This window comes from Molothrus aeneus, chromosome 3 (genome assembly GCF_037042795.1).
Source record: "Molothrus aeneus isolate 106 chromosome 3, BPBGC_Maene_1.0, whole genome shotgun sequence".
Lineage (NCBI taxonomy): Eukaryota > Metazoa > Chordata > Aves > Passeriformes > Icteridae > Molothrus > Molothrus aeneus.
The window spans coordinates 107,480,083-107,497,369 of record NC_089648.1 but is presented as its reverse complement, the minus strand read 5'-3'; the positions used below and the strand labels follow the sequence as shown (position 1 = coordinate 107,497,369).

The 17,287-nt window shown below is 41.7% G+C and overlaps 1 protein-coding gene across 2 annotated transcripts in view; it reads right to left on the bottom strand.

Annotated features, from left to right (window-relative positions):
- CLIC5 (chloride intracellular channel 5) overlaps nucleotides 1-17,287 on the bottom strand; it is a 68,544-nt gene that overhangs the window by 34,368 nt on the left and 16,889 nt on the right. The window contains exon 1 of one of the 2 annotated variants that reach the window (XM_066545935.1): nucleotides 15,206-15,471. The exons of the other annotated variant lie outside the window; for it this stretch is intronic. Within the exon in view, the coding sequence (XP_066402032.1) occupies nucleotides 15,206-15,268 (63 nt within the window). The 5' untranslated portion in view covers nucleotides 15,269-15,471. Of the gene's footprint in view, nucleotides 1-15,205; nucleotides 15,472-17,287 lie in introns of those variants that run through there. 2 annotated transcript variants of the gene reach the window in all.

The following is a 17,287-nucleotide window of genomic DNA, read 5'->3' as shown; positions in this document are numbered from 1 at the left end:
CCTGGGGGTCTTGTTCTGTACCTTATTAACATCATAAAAATACTGAATGGGTTAAAAGAGCAATTGGCAGCCCTCAGGAGGTGTCCCAGAGTGGGCAGGACCCGGCCTTCCTCTCTCCTTTTGCATCTCCAAAGTTCACAGCCCTGCAGAGGGCAGGGGGAAGCTCCATCCTAGGATGTGATGGGTGTTTCTGACTTCCCCTGAAAGCAGATCAAACTGCAAAGGACCAGCAAACCACAGGCCCAAAGCAGTCTGATGTTTGATGTTTGCACCACGTGTGACTTCCAAGCACAACCCACAATCACTCCAATAAACTAATTGTCAATACAATATTACTGGTATTTGGACCAAGCCTTAATGCCCTGAGAATAAAAATGCCTTATAAATAAATTTTCTGGTTTCCAGCTATTCACAGAGAAAAAATTACAGAGTTCAGTATCGAGGGGATACTTTTTTTTTTACTTTTCATATTTTGTTCCTTGCTGTATTTCATCTGATCATCTACACAGACATGCAGTCATATTTAGCCATTAGAGGGACATTGAACTACAAGGCAGTCTTTTCTGATGGCACTCCCTCTGAATATTTCCTTAAACAAGAAACAGAGAGCAAGTTCTGAGTTTATAAGTAGAAATACCTGCAGTGAAAGCAAGAATCTAAGATATACACACAAACAGCAAGTAAATGTTCCTTGGGATCCACCTAAAAGCAAAACAATTTGTGTGTTCAATATCAAATGATGGAGAAAATAAACAGTGGTGCTTTCCAAAAGCTACTGAGAAATTCTGAATAAGTGTGTGCATTAGTAAAAGTAGAATTCACAAGTATTTTTTTGTACAATGGGCTTCTGAATTTAATGTATGATAAATATTGTAAACATAAAAGAACAGATCAAAGAGAGAAGTCTGGAACACATTTCTTGTTTGCTCAGTATCCCAGTGCAGGATGATTTCTTAAATTCCTTTGTCTGTAATGTTTGGGCCAGTTCGAAATGCTTTAAAAAGAAATGGTTTTGATAATTTTCTCAAAACAAATTTTTACCTGATGCTCAGAGTGAATTTCCTCTGACTTCATTTTATCCTATTATACAGCATGAAAAACAAAAACAACCAAACCCAAAACCAAAGCTTAATTAAGTTTAATTCAATGCTATTCATCAAAATAATCAACTGCACTTTCCCTAGCACCTCTTCCCCTCTTACTGTCCTTTTGTTTCTGGGATCTTTGATGATGCTGTTAATTCCAAATATCATCTTTTTTTTTTTTATTCTCATCACTCCCAAATTCCTCGTGCTCCAAGTGGAGCAACCTCCAAAAGGCCCAGCAGTGACTCCAGCATGGCTGTACAGCAGAACTCTTCTCCAGCCTGTTCTCTCCTCCCACAGCTTCCTCAGAAGCAAGCAGTAGCCTTCTTCCCCAAATGTCTCCTGCTTGCATTCTTCCCCTCACAAGAAAATAATCACTATGTTGATTTCATTTCATTTCATGCCCCTCACCTTCCAGCCATATTCTCCATTCCCTGGCTTCACCACTGATTTGGTGACAGCAGCCAAGGATCTGTCCCCAGCTCCCATCCCTTTCTCTGGCTCTCCACTCTGCTTCTCTGCCATTGTTACCCAGCTGCTTTATTCAAATTAAGCAAATCCTTTTTGATATGGTGGAAATGGAGTGTGACACAAGGGTCATGCTCTCTAAATCTCCTCATCCATTTTATTGTTAAGTTCATCAGAAGGTGCCACCTTCTCTGGAGACAATCCAGGTTAATCAGGTAATTGAGAAACCAGGATTTGGCAAGAGAATTTCTGAACATTTTCTATACATTTGTGTACAGCCAGGCCTAATTCCTTCAAATACCTGGATAAGGTCTGAAAAATAAGCTGTTTTTTAAATCTTTACCTACAATTCTCTCTAAAATGGAGAGTTTTTTTCCCCTATTATTGTAAAATCTCAAGCACACGCAGCAGGTCTTCAAAAAATAACAAGTAAGAGAAATCCTATAATTTCACACTTCCAATGCAAAGCTAAGCATCTGTTAGTACAAAATCACTCTTTCTGGCAGAATGGCACAAGGTGATTAGTACTACTGCTGTACTCACTTTCAAAGATCCTGCATATGGCTTAAAAGAAATGTTAAATAAATATTCAAATAGTTTTAATAAGCTAAAAAATTATTAATCCTTGGTGCCTAGAGTGAAAGAGATGTCATGGGACTAAGTATAACTTTATAAAGATTATAATATTTATATAACTTTATAAAAATATATATAACTTTCTATAAAAGTTACATAACTTCTTCACAGCTCCCATCTTGGCCACAGCCTTCCCCAGCTCTTCAAGGCTGGACATGAGGAGCTGTCTACAGTCAGCATTTCTGAGATTTACTATTATTGTTGAATCATCTGTTTTGAGATAAACTCTGAATCATGAGGGCATCGAGCAGAGATCCTGCTCAGTCAGAGAACAAGGTGTTCCCACAAGCACAGGTCATAGGGCTGCTGGTGCCAACGGGCCAGGATGGGCAGGGGATGCTTCCCACTCTGAAACAAGTCTTCCCACATCCATGTTCACCTGCCTTTAGTAGAGACTGAATAGCAAGAGGACTCATGGAGTGTTTAGAGAAAGATGTAATGGAAGATTTGTAAATATGGAATTGAAGTATGTAATAGAAGATCACATTTGTGCACTCTGAGGAGCTCCTTGTGGCTCCATCTTGGACCAGGCTGAGTACAGAGTGCTTAATGCAGTGGAAACATCATTTTTGAACCTCAAGCAAGACCCAGTCCTAGGACTGGATCTAGAGCTTAACTGTGAGATTCAGAGATATTGTTATAAAAAAGAAAACAAAAACAAAAATTCAAATTTAGCACAAATCAGTACAAGAAAGGACAAAACACAATTCCTTGTCAAACTGCATGAGTGAGTTAACAATCAGAATGAAAAGTGAATTAAAATGAACCAAATTCTAATGGAAGACTGAAAATAAGCTTAATAATTAAGGGCATTGTTGCACTGAATCCTCTTGGCATGTCCTGGGCATTTAAAAGAACTACGCACAGAAAAACAACTAAAACTGCCATTCTGAGAGAACCTAGAACCTGCAAGAATATTCCATGATTCAATCCCTCTTCATTCAGGAAGAGCTTTTTAAAAAAACACTATAAATAAAATAAACAAGCAAAACAGGTCTCCAGTTGCACACTGAATCAGCAGCAATGGCTCATTACAAAACACAGAGCAGTGAAAGAAAATAATTTCCCCCCATGATATGCATTTGCATCTGTTTGAAGTTGCCCATTCAGCAGCTAAAAGCAAAAGGAAAGCAGTAACACAACGTGCCTGTTGACCCACACAAATTGAATCACAATCTAGAAAAACACCAGCAACAATAGCAATGATCCATCGGGGCTGGTTTCTCTGATTTCCACTTGTTTGGGACAATACACAGGTACAGGCACGCACCAGCAGGCAGAACAACAATAGCTACATGCCCTGGATGTCAGGGTTCAGGGTGGTTTTTTTGGGTGTTAAAATGTCATGAAGAGGACAAGCTTGGCAATCCATACACAGCCAGCCGTACAGATACCAGCCCAACCTGAAAATTAATTCAGTATTTTGTCAGGAGTTAATCCACGATGATTGGGTAGCTTTTGCAGTCACTCATCTGTGTAAAGGGAAAAGAGGGGAAATTTTACCTGGACATGATACTGGACTACACTGATATGAAAATGGATGTTGGGGCAAACGTTTCAAAGGGAATGAAGCCAAGGCACGGGGCTGTGGCATGACTGAGGCAATGACAGACAGAAAGGGCATTCCACTCTTGCATCTCCCAGTTTAGCTCTTCCTCATCTCATCTTCAAGGTCTGACCTGTACTAGAACAGCAATCATCAGCTCAGCCTTTGGAGGCCCTTCCAAAGTCTGGCCCTGGCATAACCAGGTTTGATAAGCACATAAGATAACCAATCCCATATTTAACCAGCACCTGAATTAATCACATTCCATTATCACACCCAGGACACGTAAGCAACCTCTCAGCATCATTTCTGTCAGACTAGCCTCAACCAAATTTGTGCTGCCATTCAGAGACACAGAAAGCAAAGATTCCTTCTCTGCTTCAACCAAGCCCTGTTCTTTTTTGTCAACACCTCCTCCATAGCAGTGCCCTGCTGGTTTGCAGATTTTCTGGTGTGTTTATTCCTTTCTTGTCCCTTGCTATGTGTGCTTCATTACAGCATATCTAGTCTTGGTCTGAAGCAGAGGCAGACAGGGCATGACTTCTTTGGTGGTTCATTCCAACAGGTAATCACCTTTACAATTACTATTAAGCCTACTCCTACTCTGACTACATTTGACCTTAACTATTAATATGTTGCACAGAGAAGTTGTGAATTTCCCATCCCTGGAAGGGATCAAGGCCAGGTTGGATGGGGCTTTGAGCTACCTGGTCTAGTGGAAGGTGTCCCTGTCCATGGCAGAGGGATTAGAAATAGACAGTCTGTAAGTCCATTCCAACTCAAACCATTCTGTGATTCTCTGTCTTGTTACACCTCTTACCACTGTACTAAAAAGATCCCTCAGATACATTTAATATTGCAGTCAAGTGATGCTTGCTCTTTTAGTTAAAGGAGAAATCTTAAGCAATATTTAACCTTAAAATTATTCTTCTCTACTTCTTTTTCAATGTCCTAACACACATAAGCTCTGTGTGTTATTTATAACACCCAGTCAAAAGATAATCTCCACCTTGATCCCTCCCTACTAACGGCAGTGGCAAAAAGAGAAAGTAAAAATGCATAGCTGTGATTAGCATGATTTGTGTGTTTGTTATTGGGCTATTTACTGTGAATTACTGAGCCTGAATCAGTCATGCTAAGTGCTGAACAAAACCCAAAGGACACAAGAGCTATTGACTAGAGGACAGAGCACAGGACCAAGGCGAGTTCTTGCTGGCCCTCCTTGCACAAGGCAATGATTCCTCAGCTTCTGCACCTGCAAAGTACTGACCAGGACTGTACAATGCTTTGGAAATACTATAAAAAGGCACCTGTATTTATTTTTTACCTCAGGGAATGGGTTTTGCAAAGAGAGTCATGTTCAGAGGTGGCTGCCAAAGCACAGAGCAGTCTGCACAGCCTCCTTTGCAGAACTGGGATCTAAGGATGCTTAATTGCTATCAACATCTAGGAAATATGGAGAATTTCTAGTATCACCCTGTGTTTTACTAGCAAGAATTAAAAAAAACCCAGCACTCACAAAAAAATCCATCTTCTGAACATTTAAAACTGAGGCCAAACAGTCTTTTCTGAATAGAGACAGTTGTTGAACTCAGCTGTCAGATTTCTGAGATAGAGAACACAAGGATTAGCTCCTCATACTTTGAACTCCACTGTGAGCCTGCAGCAGCACAGTCTCTTCAGAGGTGATAAGCCCCTCTCCAAGAAGTAGAGCATTACACTTATGTCCTTACCAGCAGCAGAAGTTAAAAGTCTCCTTCGGCATCTTCTTGGTTAAGAGAAACAGAAAATAAAGCCACACCTAAATCAGGCAAATTTCCTCTGTCCACAAACCCCATTCCCAGAATCATGAACAGGTTTTAACACCTGAGATATTGGTGAACAGTGACCTGAGTCAGATGTTTTTCTTAGACCAGAAGAAACAAAAAAATTGGCCAGAGAAGCTGTGGATGCTTCATTTCTGAAAGTATTAAAGGTTAGGCTGCACGAGGCTCTGAGCAACCTGGTATTACAGAAGGTGTACTTGCCCATGACAGGGGAGTGGGAATCACATGATCTGTAAGGTCCCTTCCAACTCAAACCATTCTATGATTCGATGAAATGCAAGAGAAGCAACAGAAATAGTTAAGAAATGGCTTCTTTACAGCAGGATTTACATAATAAAGGGGGGGGGGGATTTACTACTCCTATATAATATCCTTGCAAGTTTTATAGAATTTAAAGGAAATGAAAATCAGTGTCAGCCTTGAATATAAGGCCTTGAACATTTTAATTAACTTTTGCAGCAAGCACATACAGGTGAACGCCACGGGCTTCTGTCATCTGCACTGCACACAAAATTAGCATCTGTCAAGATGAGGATTTAGAAGAGCAAATTGTCACTATCTGAGCATCTTTATCCTCCTTAATAGAATGTCCTTACACCAGAGTAGCTATAGCAGGGGCAGTTTCAACTCCTACTGTCCTACAGATGCATTAATACAACACAGCCCTCCTGAAATGCATTTCAATTAGTGCTTTATTTCAGTTTTATGAAGGGTTGCCAGAAATACATAAAAAGGAGTTTTTTTAATGTGTTTTGGAAATCAGGTGCACAGGGGAAAAATTGGAGAAGCCCTTGAGCTCCAGATATAGAATACCTCTTAAGAGGTAACCAGGCTGCTTTGGGGACCAGCACAGTAATCATGGGGATTACAAGACTGGTATAAATTTAGGAGTCTGTTTGTGTGTGAGAACACGCAGGAAAAGCAGAGAAGATGCAACACATGTGCACAAACTTGGCACCAGAGAAGGACTGGTATCAGCATTTTATCAAGGTAAGGAGAGCCTGAAACACCTGTCTTGGGTCACCGAAGGAAGCAGAAAAGCACAAAAATAAAGAAATCCTGCAGAGAATTTGGGTCAAAACCTGGAAATATTACTGAGCTTAACATGTAAAATTCACATTGCAGGACCTTTTCACAGATTAGAAAAAATAATAAAAATCAGAGGGCTTGAATGATGGGAGCTGTGCTGTTGCTTTCTATTAAGATAAAGTGCTGAAGTGCTCATTTGTTCATAGACTGGAAAGTAAAAAAAAAGAAGTTGATTTGGATTTTGACAACACTAGGGCCATTTTAAGATGGCAAAGCTTTGCTAAGGTGTATTAGAGAACTGCATCTCAGGGGGCTTTGTGATCAAATTTATTTTCTGAACACATCTCCTCTCATGACACTGTACCCATGACATTTCTGTGATGCATCAGAGTCACTGAATCAAAGAAGATTATGCGTTAAATCATGGAAGATGACTTCAGCCAGTGAACACCGTCATTAATAAAATATAGATACATACAGAAGAGTAAAATCATAAACACTTCAAAAAATAAGTCATGAAATTATTCTTGAGAGGGACTCTCAATGATACTCATTTACAAAGAATCTTTAAATTTAAAAGAGTCAGAGAAAAAAATCCTATCAACTCATCATTCTACATTTATGTGTGTAGTGGCAATCAAGTTATGCAACAAACAGCAATGACATGTTGTAAATGCAATCAGTTTGATTAAGTTCTACCCTTAGGTATTATTAGACAAAATTACTGGCTTTGGAACTGCAAAACACAGCTGGATACACTTTGAATTACTTCTGTTCCAGTGTAATAATTTCCAAGTCTTAAGTTTAATATAAAAATCATGCCAGGAATACATGATACTGATTAAATTCCTCAGATATACAAAACCCAGATTTTTTAAACTCATAGCTCCAGATGTACATATATGTCCCTGCTACCACATCTAGATGAGTTTTACTTCATGTCAGCAACACAGATGAGCAAAAAAATGGAGAGAACAAGAGACAAGGAAGGAAAGGGAATAAGGAAATTACCACATGAAATTTTACTGTGCCAAACAAATCACTTCAAGCTATTCACAAAGTACCTACTACAGCACTTCAGGTACTGGCTCTCATTTCCTACATCATGTAAGATTTATAGACTGAATCCAGTACAAAACAAAACCCTTCCTTATCCCAACTGATTCTTCCTGACTTTAAGTCAACCTTAGCTTAAAAAAAAGTTTATCACTGAAACCTTCTATTATTCATGTACAAAACTAACACATAAAGTCACAGCCCTTTAACGTCTGCCTAAATCTGTTAAAAAGGAGTAATTTGAAAAATCTACCAGAGCTCCCAGCTGAACAATGGAAATACTACTAACAAAATAATATTTCTGTTACCCCTGCAGCACTGCTGGGATTATTTCGCTCTTATCTGGCACATTTTGAAGAATTATGTGCCACACAAGAACTACATGATATTGTTGCTGTGATGATCAATGTGCTCTCCTACAGAATCCTTACACAACCTTCCATTAAAGCCTATTTGCCACAGGCAGGAGGATTTGATACCAACATGAACTCCTGGAGCAGGGGCAGACGTACTTCCTGCGGGCTCTCCTGGAAAGGCTCCCTGTGTATTTTTGGGATGTTATGTCAAACGATCCCAGCAACATTTGCTGTTCTGGATTAGCCTCAGCAGAGCCATGTATTGCCAATAAAAGTTTCCTGAGGACAGTGGAGCTTCACTGTCATTGCTGAACCACGACACAGCAACCTGTGAGCCTGACTGGATGGGAGCTGCTAGAGATGGAAAAAAAGCAACCTGCAGCTAAACATAGAAGCACCCAGGGCACACTGGGGGCTAATTCTAAGTACCAGCAATAATAATTACAAGTATCACCAGTTCTTCATGGTTAAATTAAAACATAGGATTTACCCAATTTGACTGTGTGGCTCAAAAGAGCCAGAAAAAAGGAAGGAGCTAGCAAGTGGAGTTTGAACAAGATCTCAAATACACTTAGGCAGGCCTAATTCTGCTGCCACTGAACTCAGCAGTACAAAACTGACTTGCTTTTGTGGCCATGACCCAAGTTGAATGTTTCTGAATTCCTATTTATTCAAATGGATCCCATTTATAGAAAGTAGGCATGCTCAACAAAGCATTGAAATATGTTTCATTTTAATCAGATGTTTTGATGACAAGTGACATGTATATCAATACCATCAAGTTTAATAAAAAGCAAGTAGTCACAGCTGTTTATAGAGGAAAGCCCCCCAAACCATGGCAGATCAGGGTATCAATCACCTTTAATCATAAAAAAAGGATGAGACTGCGAACTTAGGCAGGAGACACAGCTGGAAATCCCTTCTTAAATTGAGAAGCAGTTTCCCAGGCAATCCTAACAACATCCCAGACTAGCTTCAAGGTGGCTGGGATAGTGAATATATCCCTGCCAAGTCACTTTATAAACTTGGCCTGCTTAAACAATTTACTGCCTGTCTCTAATATTCCCACCAACTAAGCCCTTGTCCTGACGCAAAACAAAACCTCCAAAAGCTCAGAGACAAAACAGACACACAGACACACAGACGCTGGGTTGTATAACTCAGGCTAAAGCTTCTTTAAAGTATTGTTTCTCTTATCACAAGGAAAAACAAGCAACTTGTAATTTTAAAACATTTGCTAGGTGGTTAAATGCCAATTTATTGAATTATTTTTTAAATATGTCATTTTAAAGCAAAGATAATTCTTGCCAAGATGGATGTTTTTCCTCTATTTTTAATTATTTTATTGAAAATGCTTAATTAAAAAAAAAATCAGAGGAGCAATGGTCAGTCCAGATAGCATTTCCCTGATTTAAGCAGGTCAGAAGTGGAGTTGTTACTGATTTGTCACTCTGGTCACTCCTGATTTGACAAGATCTTAGCAGAACCACTACACTGAAATAGTCGAGTCCCCCTGCATGGAACTTTCTAAACTCATTTACAGATGTTTAAACAAACCTAGTAAAATTATTTTCCTCCCTGGTGTCCAGACTACTGGTAGACCCTGTAAATGTTGTAACCTTAATACCAAAGCACAAGGCCAGGATGCTGGAGGAGGAGACTCAGGCTGCTGATCATGCACTGCCTCATCCAGAGCAGTTTGAAGAGACACAAATCATGGTGCCCATCACCTGCTTGGCAGCTCCAGAAGGTAAAAATTCAAGATACACAGTAAACTGTGTTCCCACTTAGACTCCCACCACTTCCAGGGTGACAGCTGAAAAGTGTCAGAGACTGCACCCACTGTACACATCTGCTTTGTAGGGTGGTTGTGGCTTTTTCAAAATGTGAAAGGCTTGGCAACAAAAAAATGTTATGGTCAGTCTTGGAGCACCAGACAGGTTGGACCAGATGTTTCAGTGTCATTATTCTTCCTTGTGCTTTTTTTATCTTTGTTATTTCCTTTTTATCTAGAAAGTTTAGCTAAACATAGGAATGATTTTGTATGAAAGCCAAGCTGAGATCAGGAAATACCCACACTTCTCAGGAAACAGAAATTAACTTAGAGACCTCCAGATCTGATTCTAATTTCTAATCATGAGCAAAACCAACTTTTTGAGGGCAGTCTGTGAATCAAATACACTGCAGAGCCTGTCTTGTTATAAAGGGTTAAAAGGTTCCTAGCAAGTTATCTTTCCCTGTTTGCAAAGCCAGTACTGGTTGTGATAACCCTGAAATTCTGAAACTGAAATCAGTTTTCTTATCAGAGTGACTCTCTCATATTAAAACCACAAAAGCCTTAACAGTAGGGAATTATTGCTTGCAACAGGTGTAACACTTTTATTTATATCTCCCTTTAAGGCTATGTGACAACACTTCACCAAAATCCAAACCAAGGCTGGTTTGAAATCAACTTTCAAGCAGAAATAACTTAAAAAATCCAGAAAATGCATCCAAAAAAGCCAGAACAAAAAAAAAAAAAAGAGCAAAAACAAAACCCCGCCTAACTTGCTCCTCCCTGAGATAATTTCTGGGATAATTGTGTCCACAAGAAGGGCAGCAGCACCTTCCTGAGAGCAGCAGCTCCTGGGGCTTTGCTGGAGCACACTGCTGGGGATGACTGCTCTGTCCTGGCAGCCAGGCTCCCTGACTGACCCATTCACTCAGAGCAGTAAGCTTGGTACTAAATCCTGCCATCACTTTTAGACATAATCCTAACAGGCCCAGTCAGCTGGAAGATGGGGACATGTCAAATGTCTGAAGTAGAGACTGTGGAAGTTCAAGGCCTCTGAGGTCTCTTGATTGCTACACTTGCAGCACCTTCACATTTTCCTAGAAGGGCGCTCAGTGTGACTGGGGGAACACTGAGAAGTAAAGCCTTACACATTTTAAGCAAAAGCTCTTGCTCACCTAATCCTAGAAAGGTTTGGGTTGCAAGGGACTTTAAAGGTGATGTCATTCCAACTCCCCTGCCAAGGGCAGGGACATCTTCTACAATGCCAGGTTGCTCAGAGCTCCAGCCAGCCTGGTCTTGAACACTGTCAGGGATTCATAACTTCAGGCAGCCTGTCCCAGGACCTCACCACCCTTATATACAGAACTTCTTCCTAAAGTCTAATATAAACCTAGCCTCCTTTAGCTTACAGCCATCCCCCTTTATCCTGTTTGCCCTTGTGGAAGGTCTCTCTCTAGCCCCTTTGGGTACTGGAATGTTCTATAAGGTTTTCCCAGAGCTTTCTCTTCTCCAAGCTGTTTTCATAGCAGAGGTGTTCCAGACCTCTGATCCAATTGGTGGCCTCATTCCTGTGGGTTCACATCTTCCTTCTGCTGGAGGAACCCAGAGCTGGATGCAGCAGTGCAGGTGGGGTCTCAAAAGAGTTGAGTAGAGGGGAAGAATCACTTCCCTCAACCAAGGACCTTCTGATTTGAGCTCAGCCCAGGACACCAATGAACATACTCCTAATATTAATCCATCAGTGTCACAGCAATGACTCCTTCTAGAAGCAGCTGCCTGCTAGCCTACCACACATTCTCCTACCACCATGATATCACCATCTTTTCTCTATCAGAAAGAGGGGTTAGGATATATCTTGTTACAGAACGTTTTGAAAGCAGGAAGGTTTTTAAAATTAAATTTACTTTGGTTCACTTGTGGGTCTGTTTGCTTTCTAGACTGCATTCTGAGCAACGCAGTCCTCTTTGCATCGTGTTTTGCTTTCCATGGGTACTATGTATCTCCCTTCAAATTAGCTTTTGATATTAGGTACTACTCTAATCCTGAAAGGCAAGGAATGTACATCCAAACACCTGTTTCCATCGCAAACAAAAAGAAGCCACAAAGTCCTGTGGTCCTCCCTCATGGGTTTTAATTGTATTACTTCACATAATAGGAGCACTATTTCAATTCTGTCATTATGTTCACGCATACAGGTGCAAGATTGCCAGGAAAAGCTAAATACACCTTCCAGCAGGGTGTCATTGTCGTTTATACAGAAGCACTTTGCTTCTCCAGCACACAGAGGACTGAAATCAGCCTGAGTTACAACAAGCTGGGTTAAGCACAGAGCAGCACAACCTCCCGAGGTTCCCTTCCCCACGCCGCTGCCGCCAGCGTCTCACGGCCGCACGCATCAAACCCTTCTCTGGGGCAGCCTCCCCCAGTTCCCTGTCAAACGAGTTTAGAGAGGGAATGGCTGCTGCAGAGTTTCAGTGCTCAGCAAGGGCCTGCTCACACAAGCTGCACATCTGATCAAGGCAGCACCACCTCCCTGGCAGACCTCACCGCTCCCACCATCGCTCTCCTCGTGCTCTGCCCCAGATTTGGGGGGGTTTGCTCTCAAACACTTGTTCACAAAAAAATACCTCGCAGATCCAGGCTGGGGCACCGTTAGAAAACAAGTGAAATCAATGGGGATGATAACAAATAGGTGTGATAACCACTTAACCTGTCCCTGCCACAGCAGCTCAGCTGTGTCCTGGTGGTGCCCAGCCTGTCTGTGCAGCTCAGGAGCTCCTGAGCCAGCCTGCATTAGGTTACAGAGCAGCTCTTTTGGTTACAGCCCCGCTCCCTGCTTGTCTGTCTGAGGCTCCTGCACTCCTGCTTGACAAACAGCAAAGGGAAATAGAGCAATTGTGTAACACCTTTCTTTTTTTAACCTGAGACAGAAAATGCTTTTACTGGGGACACTGTGGCTGGTGAAAAACAGCCCTTTCTGGTTTTTTTGGGCTTGTGGAAGATAGAGTTTCCAGCAGGACACATCTACTGCCCTACATTTTCTCACTTGTTGCTGCTTCTTCTGTGTGTTCCTTCAGGGAAGCAGGACAGAACTCTTTTAATGGGTGAAGTATCACCTCTATAAAACTCAAAAGTTAGGAATTGCTCATTGATCCAAACATCCTCTCCGTTAGAACTTGCCTAAAGTGTGGTCCTGTATATTTACATTTGCCACTTGGCCCAGTATCTCATGGTCCTCCAGAAGTGACCACTTTTCTGTTCTTTCCTGCCTTAAAACAGGCAGAATAAGTCTCTTCTCCTTTGCAGAGTTTCTCCTGGATCAGCATTCCTGTTTACCTCCCCCTACTAATATTCTAATCTTTGCAGTCACCCTCCAGAAAAGTTTTCACCTGTTCATGATTCTCATATTCTCCTATTTTTCAGCTTTCAGCTTGTCTTTCCTTTGGATGGTCTCTTTTTATTTGAACTTCTGAGGTGTATAATTTAATACTCTGGTCACATGCTTTACTATAAAACCTTTTAAACTTTTAATTAAATTAATGGCACCTTTCCAAAACATCAAGAATTGCAATTTTTCAACCTAAATGGAAAGTCTCCAGGAAGATACCAATTAATTCTTCTGTTCCAGCTCTGAGTTTTATGTGAGTCTGTATGCAATTCTGTAATATGCATTATGCAGGAAGTCACATTACTAAAAATGTTCTTTCTGGAGTTATAAATCTTCAGGTGGTGGCATGGCTTGGTTTAATGCAGTGCTCATTTTCCCCCAGTATCTTATGGATCCAGAGCTTCACACAATGAATCTGGGCAATGACCTTCACTTTAACAGCTGATGCAGTCAAAGAACCACATATCACAAACATCCATGTCAGCCTCAGTGAAATAGTGTGAGCACTAAAACAAATCAGTAGCTGCACATTTCCATTCGAGCACACATTTGACTGATGACAGAGTACCAAACAACATCACAAACCTATTTTTTAGCCCATAAACATCTCCATTAAAGACATTTTGGTAGAAACAGCTTGTAAGAGATGAGGTGTCTGGTTGTATGGAGTCATGCTGGTCCATTTTATTACATTAAGCTCTATGTAAAAAGTATCTATGGGGCTCTTATGAACCTGAAATTCTCGTCAAATCTGTTTGCTACGGAAAGAGACCTCACTGCTGGCTCAGTCACAGCACCTGCACCTGAACTGACTGGTTTTGGAAGATGTGTGAAGAGACTGTGTATACACATCATGGATGTGGCTGACATTTCAACTTACAGCCCAAAATATCCATCAGGGAGTACAAAGCAATTACATACTCTCATCTTGACAGAAGGGAGGGGTTGGAATTTGCTTTCCTAATCATTCAGGGCTCTGTTTGCTAAGGGTCTGAGGTAACTCCCACATATTTATAATAATGAAATGGATTTACAGGAATGGATTAGGCTCAGAGAGACCAAACACCTGCAAGTGTTCCAGGCCAGACTGGACAAGATTTTAAGCAACCTGTTCTAGTGGAAGATGCCCCTACCCGTGGCAGGGGGATTGGAACAAGATGATCTTTGAGGTCCCTGCCAAACCAAGCCATTCCATGATTTTACATAGGCATAGGGGATCTCAGCCTCAATTTGTGTAGAGGCCTTAAAACACTCTGAACATCAAAAAATCTGAGCTCTTCACTGAGACAAGGTTTGCATGAAGTTTGCTGTCAATAAGGTTGTATGTGTTACGGGTTTCAACCATGCCACTGATTTTAATGGTAAGGTTTTCACAGCCCAAGACCAACAATCATACATAACTTGAAATATTCTGAAACCCTACCACATAAAAGGTGTGGTAATTTTTCTATATTTTCATTAAATTGCTTTCTGTTCTCAGTTACTCTTCTATAAAATCAGAATAAGCTTCAGTCTGAGGAAACTGACAGTAAAAACTGATGAAGTTTTTATTGGTTGAGAAAAAAAAAGGGAAGTATTACAGTAAATAATCAGAAGACTGACAGCTTATTTCAATCCTCATTGTTTTATGGTACATCAGCATTTCAGACCTGACAGCCTCTGCTGAGGTACCAAATCCTCGTACCCCCCAGCTCTTCCCAAAAATGGAAAAGAAAGTCAGGATCCATAGAGCAAAACCTGAAGCCTACAGCCTCAAGTCTAAAGTTAGGACACAGTACATTGCAGGCAGCAGGCTAAGAATAACAGAACAAACTCAGGAGGAGAGAATTAACAATAAAGCACAGGAACTCTGACTCTCCCTCCACAACATTACCTAATTCCAATGTCACGAAGAAGAAAGCAGAGTGAGTGTGTGTGCAGGAGATAACAGGCTGCCACAGCACCGCTTCCGCTCAGCGCCAGAAAATTAAAGTTTGATTATTCAGTAGAAGCTGAGCCGATCTGAGAGTCACACCAGTGTCCAGTTCACAGTGCAACTTACCTTCACAAAGAGCTCAATTTCAGGGTCCTTTCCTTCCCCATTAGCAGCAATAGAGTCTGTCATTTTTCACCCCCAAGGCTACCAGCTGATCTCTTGATATTAAGTGGCAAAAGGAGGTTTCAACTGCACGGCGGGGCGAGTTTCCCTTCTGAACCGCTCCCACAAAGCTGTTAAAACATCACTTGTAATGATAAAGCTCGAAAGCACTGGAGTAAACAAGTTTGCAGGCAGTTAAATTAACAATAATTAAGAAAAGGCAGGCAGCAGAGGAGCAGTCCCTGTTACGGTAGTTCTGAGCAACAAGTGCTGCTGTGCTCTGGTACAGTATCCTCATCTGTCAGAGCTGCAGCCCTCGCTGCCTCCCAAAATAGCCCCGAGCATAAAAAAACAGAGGGTGGGGTTAAACTCATAGGGGAGGAGACAACCTCCTGGTACCTACGACAGGATCAGTCTCTGAACAAATAATTCTGCTCTTCCCTGTTTTCTGCGTTTCTGTTGTTCCCTCCCTCATTCTACAGCGGGGAGCACCAGGGACAGGGAAGAAGGAAGTCCTGCAGCCGGGCTGGTTTCGTTGCTTTGAGCAACCGTGATGTGTTTTGCTGCTTTTCTGAAGGGTGTTTGTCCTGCCTGTAGCTGTTCAAAGTCCTAACATTGTTATTCCTAAGAAAGGTAAGAGAAAAAGAGCCTGTGCAGTGGCTGTTGCATCAGTCAAGGAATGGGAAGAAAAGCAGAGCTTTGCCCCAGCAGCCCCCGCCATGTGTGGGGTACAAAGGGGTACAGGAGCCAAAACTGAGTACTCAGGTAAGAGAAGCACCTGTGATGTGACCACTGCTGATGGAGCTCAGGAGCAGAGGAATGGCAATGTTTGGGTCCCATAACTGTTTCTCAGCATGTCCCCCGGGGTGCTGGTTGTAGAGGGGGGACAGGAGGGCAATGATTTGCTGGGTGGAGCATGGGAGGACAGTTCCAATGGCCTCAGCCTGCTGCTGACATGCTGCTGTCATCCCTACTCCCTTTCCTTCACCCTGCATTCCTGGCGTGACTCACAGGGCACTGCACAGCAGCCCTGAGCATGAGGTGGCACCTATAGAAAGTCCTGACACAGCCAAAAGGCACGAAGGGAGGGAGTGCTGGCACAGGAGGGGACAGCAGGCAGAGGTGAAGGGGTCACTGGCACCTCCTCCTCATCCCCATCCCTGCCTGGAGGGACTTTGTGTCTTCCTGCCCTCGGGAAGTCTCTTGCTACACTTCTGCCCCGATCCTGCTTCAGGACTGCCAAAGCTCTGGCTCACAGGGTGTTGGCAGCTCGAGCTGCCAGACATGAGCAGTTTTATCTTCCCCTTCTGACCCAGCCATGCCTTTTGGGGAGGGTTTGGACATGATCAAACACTCGCCTTCCCTGAAGGTGCTCTTAGCTGTGTGCTTCTGTGGTGACCTCCAGTTCTCTCTGTAGGCATTTGACACAGCTCCAGAGCAGTCACAGCCAGCACCTCCACGGCCCTTTGGGTACGTTCTATGGGAATTTTCCCACAACAGCTGCTTCATGTGCACTACATGAAGGACTGAAATGGTTAACAAGTAAATCTCATTATGCTGTTGCAACTGTAATTACAACATAATCATCATTATAATTACTGTAAAAGTATGCTTATGGTTTTTAGATCTAATTAGCACTCATTCAAATAACTGGAAGGTTAACTATAAGAAAATTAAGTGTTATTACTCCTTTGATTTCAAATTTTTACATGTAATTTTTGGACTAGGCACATTAATTACCAAACATTTAGAGTACAATTATTCTTAAGCCTACTGGCAACTTTCCAAGGACATGGGCTAAGTGTACTTACATGTGGCAGAAAGAATCATTGCATTGTAATTATGCATTACAGTTATAAAAGTCTGCCAAAAACTTGAGAATAATCACTATATCTCTAAAATGCATCCCTAAATAATGCATTATTAACTATACAATTATAAGCTTTTGGGATTTGTAGAAAAACTGTTTTGCTCTAGCACCTCATGGCGACGTAATTTCCCTTTAATAAGGGTTCTTGGGAACGATAGGAAATGGATCATCTTGAC